The sequence below is a fragment of the Rhinopithecus bieti genome, unplaced genomic scaffold, assembly GCF_001698545.2.
Source record: "Rhinopithecus bieti isolate Rb0 unplaced genomic scaffold, ASM169854v2 scaffold_30918, whole genome shotgun sequence".
In the NCBI taxonomy this organism is placed as follows: Eukaryota; Metazoa; Chordata; class Mammalia; order Primates; family Cercopithecidae; genus Rhinopithecus; species Rhinopithecus bieti.
In genome coordinates, this window is record NW_016813589.1 from 750,788 (window position 1) to 761,905 (window position 11,118).

Below are 11,118 nucleotides of genomic sequence, written 5' to 3' on the forward strand. Positions count from 1 at the left end.
CCAAAAAAAAAAAAAAAAAAAAAAAAAAAAAAAAAAAAAAAAAAAAAAAAAAGAAATCAAATCATGTAACTTCAGAACTTGGAAGGGCTGTCAGAGATTATGGTGCGTAAGACTTCTACTTACAAGTGAAGAAACTAAGGGATACAGGCATTACTTATGTGGTGGCAAAAACGGTTACCACATTAAATAACATTAAATAGAAAAATATTCCACAATATTACATTTTAATTATTTTAATTATTCTGACTGTCAAGAAAAAAGTTCAGTCCAGTTCTAGTATGCTTTTAAAAGCTCTTTAAAGCCAGGCATGGTGGCTCATGCCTATAATTCCAGCACTTTGGGAGGCCAAGGCAAGTGGATCACTCGATCTTAGGAATTTGAGACCAGCCTGGAAAACATAGTGAGATCTCAGCGCTACAGAAAATTTAAAAATTAGCTGGGTGTGGTGGCATGTGCCTGTAGTCCCAGCTACTGAGGGAGGGGGCGCTGAGGCAGGAGGATCACTTGAGCCAAGCAGGTTGAGGTTGCAGGGAGCCCTGCACTCTAGCCTGGGTGACAGAGTGAGATCCTGTCTCAAAAACAAAACAAAATAACAAAAACAAAAAACAACCCCCCGTCCAAAGTCTCTTTAAGATTTGCTAATCTTTCCTTGTAACAAAGACAAAGCAGACTTTTAAAGAAAAACACTAAATGATAGAACAGGTGGCATAAAGATAGGATGAAAATTCTTACATTGGTACGCAAATGCCTGAAAGTTGGGAAACAGTGCATTGGTTTACATAAAAACTTGAATTGGTCAAACTATATAATATGCCATTAAATCTTTTAAAAGACTTGCCCTCTAACTTAGAAATTTTAAGAAAGGATACTACACACTATAATGCATTGACCTGTCTTAGTTGTACTATTTTTGAATTTTATAAAATTATTTTAAATATTATCACTTAAATTGCTGACAATAGCATTTTAAAATCCTGCCAAAAAGTAATATGCTGAAATTATTCCTCTTACTACATAGATATTATTCATCAAACCACAAAATATTATATATTAATACAAATAAGCTAAAGAAAATTAATACCATCTGTCTTTGAATGACTTGAGATATTGAAATCACATCCTTTTCCAACTTCTATTGCAGTTTCTCTTACTTCAGAGTTGTTTCCTGCCAAAAGGAAAGCTTTTTAAAATTAAACGGAACCACTCTTAAATAAAATGTCTAATCACACGTAATTTAATAAGGTAGCAGTACATAAAAAAGATTTTAGAACAAACAAAATACAACACGCCAGGGATACAGGAACACTAAAACAAAGAACAAGAAGAGATAAAAATCTGAGACTAGAAAAAGACTTACTAGATCATTGATAAGCTCCAACTTACACACCAAATATAGATGAGAGATAATGTAGTCTACTATAGCATTCAATTCACACTAAGAGAGTAAGTGGGTAAATGACATTAGAACTTGGGAAAGGATCTGCTCTCTTAAGACACTGGGTATTTCCAGAGGCCCACTGCTTTTCACTAGCCACAATCAAACTAAGGTGGCACCGGCTCCCCCAAACAAGGACTTCCTGGCTTCCACTTCAGGAACCTGTAGTCAACAGATGGCAAAAAGGAAACTGGGAAAAACCTCTCAAGAATGACTGTTAGAGGCTTATACATATGTTGTCAATTTCCACATATCATGCCTTGTATCAAGCAGCTGAGATACCAAGAATAAAGAGAATGTGGGATGATGAATTTACATAGAAGACTTTAACAAAGTCTACTTGTGAATCTCAAGATGACTAAAGAATATCTAAACTTACTACATATTGTGTGTTTCAATCTCAAATCCTTTTTGGAAATGGCAGAGAATAAATAAATGCTATTTTACATAAGAGAAAAGAGCAATGGTCTTAAATCCCAGGTGATTACCTTGAACTGTTAACTATAGCATCTGGAAAGTTTTTTTCTTTCTTTCTTTTTTTTTTTTAAACAGAGTCTTGCTCTGTTGCCCCGGCTGAAGTGCAGTGGCATAATCATGACACACTGCAGCTTTGAACTCCTGAGCTCAGGCAATCCTCCCACCCCAGCCTCCCGAGGTGCTGGGACTATAGGCTGCTCTGCCTGCCTAATTTTTTTGTAGAGATAGGGTCTTGCTATGTTGCCTAGGCTTGTCTCAAACTCCTGAGCTCAAGTGATCCTCCTGCCTCAGCCTCTCAAAGTACTAGCATTACAAGCATGAGCCACTGCCTGGCCTATATTTTAAGGCTCTCATCCTGTGGTCCCATTTGTTGTTCCACTGCAATAGGCCCAAGACCGAGGGGCAGTGAAAAATCCATGTCTACAGACAGTGAGAGACAACAGACACTAGAGCTATGACTTAGCAGAAGCCCAGGAGACTTTGGCCTCTGAGTAGGCTATATCATGTGCCTTCAAGGACAGGGATCCTTGGAGTTATGCCTATAGTGTGATAACTGTTCCTTATCAGGACTGTTTTAGGAAGGCTTTCTGTGCCCTTTGAAAGAACATTTATTTAGAGTTTGGGATGTTGTCTTCACCTGAATAAGGAATGGAGGTTAAAGGAACTTTATCCTCTTTCCTCCACCTTTCACTCATCTATCAACACACATCCTGGTTTGTAGTAGCTTTCAGTTCTATTGCTGACATGGTCCACAGATAGGTTCACCTTTGTGATAATTATTCAAACAGTCCTCCAGGCCCATATAAATACCGCTGATAAAGCACTAGCATGAGGTTCGTAAAGTTAATTTAAGAGACTCTCAGGGCTACCATCTTTAATTTTAGGCTTGGGCATTTAGTTTTCAAGTTAATCCTGGCATAAAACTGTTGGAACAAGTACTGAGGTACAACATACCTAAAAGCCATGTAGTTGCCATAGTGTTGCTTCAACTTTATTATTCTTCATAAAAGTAAGAGTCAAATGAAGTTCAAAGAAAAATCAAGCTGTCATATGAGAGTCAGGAATAATACATTAAACTGTAAAAAGCTCCCCTAGATGATACTAATACACACAAATGGTCGAGAAGAATCCCTGATCTGGACAGGCATTTTCACAATCCTGTCAGGATCATTAATAAACTCAGTAATATGTTAAATTAAGAGATATCTTGAAAAATATATATAACCTTGACTATGAAGAATATCATGAATTGTAGAAATTCTGACATCTGGCACCAATTCTCCCTTAGGATGAGATGACTGTGAAGCACCGGGTTCAATATTTGGAGTCACTATAGCATAACGAAGCAGCTCTTCATATTCTTCCTAAGAGAGGCCAATAATCAATAATGTAGTGTAACAGTTACAATGTTATATTCAACTGAATTTGTTTTTAAGGAATTTAATTACCATAATAGAGTCACATGCTTATTATATTACAAAGTTTTAGCACTTATTCCCAGCTTGAGTTCTTTGAGTGCTTCTTGTGTGATTTTCACATTTATGATTAACAGTTTGAAGAGGGCAGGGCGCAGTGACTCATGCCTGTAAACTCAGCACTTTGAGAGGCTGAGGCAGGAGGATGGCTTGAAGCCTGAGCAACAAAGCGAGATCTCTACAAAAAATGTTTTACAAAAATTTGCTAGGCGTGGTGGTGTGTGCCTGTAGTTCTAGCTACTCAGGAGGCTGAGGCAGGAGGACCACTTAAGCCTAGGAACTGGAGGCTGCGGTGAGACAAGATGGCACCACTGCACCCCAGCCTGGGTGACAGAGCAAGATCCTGTCTCTGGAGAAACAACAACAAAGTCTGAAGAGGTGATAAGATTCTGTGAGTGACTCAACACTGAATCAAAAGTGCTCTATCACTTAATTTTAGATGTCAGATCACTTTAATTGAAGATGGGACATGCTATTAAAAAGATACCATTTTCAGAATTAAATAAAAATTATGTAACCCAAACAAAATATAGAAGCAAACTGGATATTTCAGCTTATAAAACCACAATGGCCTTCTATTCACCCCAATTTCAAATGTACATTTATCAAGGCAGCTTAACTGTTTTATTAACTGACTTTGTGAGAAATAAATGTCACATATTTGAATTTACAAAATAAATCTCCACTACTGTAGTTTTGTTTTCATCTCTTTTTTTATATTGGAATTTTAAGTAAAATTGTTTTAAAAAAGGTTTATGCTTTTATATACTGAAAACTGCTAGCTTTTATGGCAATTACATGTACTAGAGTGACCTGGTTTGCGCTTCTACCTTAATTTACATTTTTTCTTTTTTTCTTTGTTTTTTTGAGATGGAGTCTTGCTAGAGTGCAGTGGCATGGTCTTGGCTCACTGCAACCTCCGCCTCCCAGGTTCAAGCAATTCTCCTGCCTCAGCCTCCTGGGTAGCTGGGATTACGGGTTTGTACCACCATGCCTGCCTAATTTTTGTACTTTTAGTAGAGATGGGGTTTCACCATGTTGGTCAGTCTGGTCTCGAACTCCTGACCTCTTGATCTGCAGCCTTGGACTCCCAAAGTGCTAGGATTACAGGTGTGAGCCACAGCACCCGGCCTGATTCATGTATTTAACATAGAAACTTACATGCAGTAAATGTTAGGTATAGCAAATACTGATTTTTATATACTTTAAGGCTAACAACAGAAAAGGAAGAGAGAGATATTCCAAAGATAAAATCTTTAGAAAATTCAACCAGAATCTCCTTCATATTGCTATAATTAACCATTTTTGTTAGCGATGTCACCTTCATGACAATAAACATCTGTCTGAGTTTTAAACTAACATTTCCTAGTAGCAAATAAAAATCAGTATTTTACATAATGGTTATCACCAAGATGGAAGGCTCTTAATAGGAAACAAATCATTTAGGATATCACAATACAACATTGATTTATATTATAAAACTTAAAAAATATTAACAAATTATAGAACATTTCACGAATTTGCATGTCCTCCTTGCACAGGGACCATGCTAATCTCTGTGCGGCTCCAATTTTAGTATATGTGCTGCTGAAGTGAGCACCAACATTTAATTTTTACATTAACAAAAGTAACTACGGTTATTTAAATAGATTTAAATACCCTTAAGTTAAAAACAATACACTTTCCAAAGCATATTGGTTTTCCAATTATCAAAAGGAAATTCCCAAAGAGTTTGATAAATTGAGGCCATACACAAGACATTTACTAGTTCCTGTAAACCTGAATGTGAGTTGGTTCTAATAAACTAATACACAAAATTTCAAGTGCATAGAGACTGTAACTAATCCAGCAGCATCCATTGCTTTTTAATTTCTTTAACTTAATAAAGCCCCAGGGTTTGATTTGGGCAAATGGCCATCCAGCTACATTTCCCAGCCTCCTCTGCAGCTAGGTGTGGCCAAGAGACCTGGTCTATGAGATTCGAATGGAAATGATGCATACAACTTTAGGTGAAGTCCTTAAAAAGGAAGCTGCTTCTTTCTAGTCCCCTCTTCCCACCGGCTAGAGGTGGTGCACTGTCAGTGCACCAGTACCTGCCAATGCAAACACGGTCAACAGCTCATGGCACAGCAACAAGAGAAGGGATTGGGTCCTCAGATGATCTCAGGACTATGTATCAGCTCAGAATTTACGAGAGAGAGAATCAAACTGTAAGGAACCCACTTAAGCCACCCTTACTTGGTTTCTGTTAAAGCACTATTATACTTCCCAAACAGCCAAAATAAACTTCTGATTTTGGCTAAGAATATATAAAAGTGTGGGCCGGGCGCAGTGGCTCAAGCCTGTAATCCCAGCACTTTGGGAGGCCGAGACAGGCAGATCACGAGGTCAGGAGATCGAGACCATCCTGGCTAACACAGTGAAACCCCGTTTCTACTAAAAAAATACAAAATCTAGCCGGGCGAGGTGGCGGGCGCCTGTAGTCCCAGCTACTCCGGAGGCTGAGGCAGGAGAATGGCGTAAACCCGGGAGGCGGAGCTTGCAGTGAGCTGAGATCTGGCCATTGCACTCCAGCCCGGGTGACAGAGCGAGACTCCGTCTCAAAAAAAAAAAAAAAAAAAAAAAAAAGAATATATAAAAGTGTGGCCATTATGGAGTTATGGACTCTGAATATTTGTGTACCCTCAAAATTAATATGCTGAAGCCCTAACAGCCAGTGTGGTTGTATTTGGAGATGAGGCCTCCAAGAAAGTAATTAAGGTTAAATAAGGCCATCGGCCGGGGTCCTGATAGCATTAATGTACTCATCAGAAGAGACACCAGGAAGCTTGCGTTCTCTCTCCTCCCACCTGCACATACTGTACTGAGGAAAGGCCATGTGAAGACACAGCAAGAAGGCACCTGCCTGCAATCCACAAAGAGAGCCCTCACTAGAAACTGACTCTATTGGGCTGTGATCCAGAACTGTGAGAGGAAAAATGTCTGCTGTTTAAGCCTATGAATTTATGGTATTTTGTTATGGTAGCCTGAGCAGATTAATATGATGGTGATCTTATATTGTGAGGTTCATAAGCTTTTTATAACGTCCCTGCTGTGGTGTCAGTTACAACTAGATTTAGCCAAGTCAGCTCTGCTCAGAGTTAGCCTATTACCACCTCCAGCCTGTAGGAACGGAGGGAGAAGTGGAAGTCAGTGGCTTTCACTTGTGGCTTCCCTAGTCTGACTTCTGTTCTGGATAAGAGAAGGAAAAAAAAGATCCAAACATATATTTCAAATCATATATTTCATACATATTCATATATTTCATATATTTTACCACAATTGCTATGGCTTACAGGGGAAATAAATAATTATATGTCAATAGTATTCCAGGATCATATATTCCAACTTATTTCAAGAAAACTTTTAAAAAATCAGTTATTTAAATGACTATTTTAGAGTTTCATATATGTAGATAGGCCAAATGAGTTATTTAAAATAAGAATTCAAAATTAAGAATCAAAATAAATAATATTGCCTTTCTTAATTGCCAAACACAACCTGTGTTAACATTCAAAACTTGTAATTTTGCCCTCCTCCCCAACCCCCAAGAGCTGAATTGATATGACCCTGAAATATAGCTCCACCCATGCCTCAACCATTAGAGTCAGAGCAACTTGGCTGATAGGAGCTGTGGTCAGAGGAAATTTTCAGTGTATAAGCACTATGGATGCTGCCCATCCCTCAGCATTTGCCACCTTCTGGCTTATGAAGCATTCACATAACAGACAGGGTAACAAAAAAGTCCCTTAAGAGGAATATTGATTTATGAGGGGCTTTTGTATTAAATGTTTGGATTTACATATTTACTACATATGTAAAAATATGTATTTTATGTTATTTTTAAGATTATTTTTTGTATTTATATTTTGAAGTGTTTCCAGTAGTGAAACCCAAAGTAATAACAATGTATGTACAGGGAATATGGAGAGGCTTTCAACTTCAGTCCAAGAACCAGGAGGAATATTAGTTGAAAGTAATAGACTCTCAATTGGGCTTACATTATAGGTGGGTAACCAATAACACAAAATAATTTCTGGCAGGTTCTTCTTCCATCTCTCTAAAATTCCACTCTAGAGATTTATTCTTTTGATTTAAAGCTTTGTCTCTTGACAAAATGACAATGTGAGTGCTCACGAGGTGGTTACATTTTAGTATAAACGAGTTAATCAGTTCTATCTTCAAGTTTCAACCAGAGAGCGATGAAGAGTGGAGGAAGTACTGTCACCTGAAGAGAGGACTACATGGGAGAGGTACCATCAAAAGGGAAGGCTAGAGTACAAAAGCTCTGCCACAACTCCAGACTACTTTTATCCTAGTAAATATTCAGATATTTTCCCAATACCTTTCCCATTTTGAAATCCATAATTTCAATTAAAGGAGAAAATTTGTTTCATAAAATATTTTCCTAAAGCTTTTCTCATATTGTACAGAATCAATAACAATTTCATATGCTTAGGCATAAACAGCCTTTTCTCTTGAATAATATAACTGTAAAATTTAGAATATACCATGTCATTATTCTCTCATTTAAACTCTACTCTAGAAATCTAAATCCATATTTTTGATGATGAAATATTTAGAAATAAGAGAAATTTAAAACATTTCATGCAAATACCACATCTGCTGTAGTCAACTGACCCATTTCATTTTATCTATCAACGTACAGGGCCTGGGCAGCAGATTGTACTGAATGTCGTGACAACAGAGACCAAACCTCAGCAAGTAGAACACAAGGGAATCTTGAGCTCTAGAACTTTGGATGGTTTGATATTGTATTAATTTGCATTAAAAGTGAAAGTAACATTCATGAGAGGTAGCTAAAATGAAAAAAATTTAAAGAAAAAATGTTTCTTGAACATTTCGGCTTCGCCTCTGTGTTGGTTGAAGCCTTTGTACAGTGTTTGAAGAGTTCATCAATATTTTCTGAAAAGTTAAAACAATGTAAAGTAACTCCTAAAATATGTATAGTAATTCCTAAAGTTTGATATTATAAATTGAAAACTCCCTTGCAAATTGAATGAAAATTTTTTTAAAATCCTACTTTTCCCTTACATTCATTTGTTTAAAATAAAAAAAATCATGATAAATTTAGAAATTTTTTCCTACCTGAAGATTCGAAGAGACAGAACTGCCTGGACTGGAGTCATTTTGCACAACTGGAAGTGAGTATTTCTCCTCATCTGATGACATTCTGCACAAATGCTCTAAAACAGTAGAAGCTAACTTTAGCTTTTTTCCTTGATATTTAGGATAAAATCCTTTCCAGATATATATAAGTGCAACAGTATCCAAATCTGCAATCTTCATGTGATATGTTAAAATCATTCATTCAACATATTGAATACCTATAGGCAAAAATCACTGGGCAAAAAATAATTGAAGACCCAGTCCCAATATTAGTGAGTTTATAATGTAGTCAGGGAGATGAGAATACATGAAAGGTTACAGAAAAATAGAGGATCTTCAGAAAAATTCCCAGTGGGGCCTGTTGAGCATAAGAGATTGTGATCACTGTTCTTGAGCAGTGTGTGACAACCTGGGCGCTGTGTACTTTCCTCTAAGATACAGAACCAAGAGAGAACAAACAATTTGTGCAAATTCCCTTCTTGGGAAACTTACCTTTGGAAATATTATTTTAAGAAAAGTGAGCTTATACAGAACAACAGAATCAAATACATGCATAATTTGTTGAAAGTCCGAATCAAAAAATTATTAAAAGTACTTTTAGTAACAAGTAACCAAACTATTTAAAGAACAAATAGTGACTATTCGAACTATCTGAATATCAGTAATATGTAAGACATTGGTGAGGGATGTAAAATGAAGTCCTTATTCTTAAGGAGTTTACAATCTGTAGAGAGGGCCAGGCATGTATATTATATAAGTGACCGACTGCTGAATAAACTGCTGATAGGCCCTAAAATAACAGATATAAAGTAGAGAGGTAGGAGTCGCTATTTTTCATGGAGTAAGATTGCATGACTGTAAATAAGCAGGAAAGGAGTCAGAGAAAGTTTTTAGAGAAGATGACCCAGGTGCTGAGATCTGAAAGATGAGAAGGTCTCATCCTGAAAGATGGATAAAAGGTATAAACACAGTGGAAGATATTCTAGGCAGTATAGCAATGTAAGCAAAGACACAGAGTCATGGACATGTATGCCAGGAACAGCAAGCAGTTTGGTAAGGCCAAAGCAATGGGTGCAAAGCAAGGATTAGCTAAGGATGAAACAAAAAGTAAGGAGCAGCCAGATCACGGAAGGTCAAGATTTGTCATATTAAAAATCTGGGTGTTTATTTTAGACAAGTTATTGAAATATTTTTTAAAAGTTACATGATCAGAAAGATCATTCCAGCAGCGCTGAGGATGAATTTGGATATTAAGAAAGAGAGATCAGGCCGGGCGCGGTGGCTCACGCTTGTAATCCTAGCACTTTGGGAGGCCAAGGTGGGTGGATCACCTGAGGTCAGGAGTTCGAGACCAGCCTGGCCAATATGGCGAAACTCTGTCTCTACTAAAAATACAAAACAATTAGCCGAGTATGGTGGCAGGTGCCTGTAATCCCAGTTACTTGGGAAGCTGAAGCAGGAGAATAGCTAGAACCCTGGGGGTGGAGGTTGCAGTGAGCTGAGATCACACCACTGCACTCCAGCCTGGGTGACAGAGTGAGGCTCTGAGAAAGAAATGAAACGAAACGAAACGAAACGAAACGAAAAGAAAAGAAAAGAAAAAAGATCAATTGAGAGCTGACTGCAGTAGTCTAAGACATAAATGCTCTCTTTGATAGTAATTAAGGAGATAAATGATGATCTAAGTCTACGAAATAGCAATGGGAAGGGGATGGAGGGTATGACTACAACACAACTGTGTTATGGTGATGGAAAGAGAAAATGATCAATAGATCAAGGGGTTAAAAATAACTGTTGGTGGCTTCCAGATTTCTGGTTTGGGTAACTAGATGGATAGTGCCACCCACCAAAGCAAGGAAGGTAGGAAGACGAGCAGGTTGCAAGGAAGGACAATGAGTTCCGTATCAGGTGAGTTGGGTGTGAGGTTGCCTCTGAGGCACCAGGGTAAAGCTGCAAGTTTGCAGTCTGTGGTCACACTGGCTATGCAGTGCACCACTCCAAGGACTGCCATTCACAATGGCTACACTGTGAATGGTGTTTCCTGGAGTTAAGCATTGTGGGAGCCCCGCATTGGAAGGTATAAGTTGGAGATCCAGTTTGAGGAATCATTGGCATAACGGGAACTGCTTAAAAAAGGGAATGGATGAGGTCGCCTACAAAAAAGGAGTGTGAGAAAAAGCTCTTATCCTGAGGTCCTGTATTAGTATGTTTTCACACTGCTAAAAAGAACTGCCCAGGTCAGGTGCGGTGGCTCACACCTGCAATCCCAGCACTTTGGAAGGCCGAGGAGGGCAGATTACAAGGTCAGGAAATCAAGACCATCCTGGCTAACATGGTGAAACCCCATCTCTACTAAAAATACAAAAAATTAGCCAGGCATGGTGGGCACCTGTAGTCCCAGATACTCAGGAGGCTGAGGCAGGAGAATGACGTGAACACAGGAGGCGGAGCTTGCAGTGAGCTGAGATCGCGCCACTGCTCTCCAGCCTGGGTGATAGTGTGAGGCTCTGCCTCAAAAAAAAAAAAAAAAAAAAAAAAAAAAACAAAAAAAAAAAATTCCCA

At 38.1% G+C, this 11,118-nt stretch overlaps 1 protein-coding gene across 6 annotated transcripts in view; it reads right to left on the reverse strand.

Moving 5' to 3' along the window:
• The window catches only part of POC5 (POC5 centriolar protein), a 39,824-nt gene that overhangs the window by 24,854 nt on the left and 3,852 nt on the right, over positions 1-11,118 (reverse strand). For 3 of the 6 annotated variants that reach the window (XM_017848725.1, XM_017848726.1, XM_017848724.1), the window contains exons 2-4: positions 8,536-8,633; positions 3,138-3,276; positions 1,082-1,165 (exon numbers count right to left, since the gene is read on the reverse strand). In XM_017848725.1, coding sequence (XP_017704214.1) covers positions 1,082-1,165; positions 3,138-3,276; positions 8,536-8,619 — 307 coding nt within the window. In that variant the 5' untranslated portion in view covers positions 8,620-8,633. Of the gene's footprint in view, positions 1-1,081; positions 1,166-3,137; positions 3,277-8,044; positions 8,142-8,535; positions 8,634-11,118 lie in introns of those variants that run through there. The other 3 variants (XM_017848730.1, XM_017848728.1, XM_017848727.1) reach the window with 3 other exon arrangements.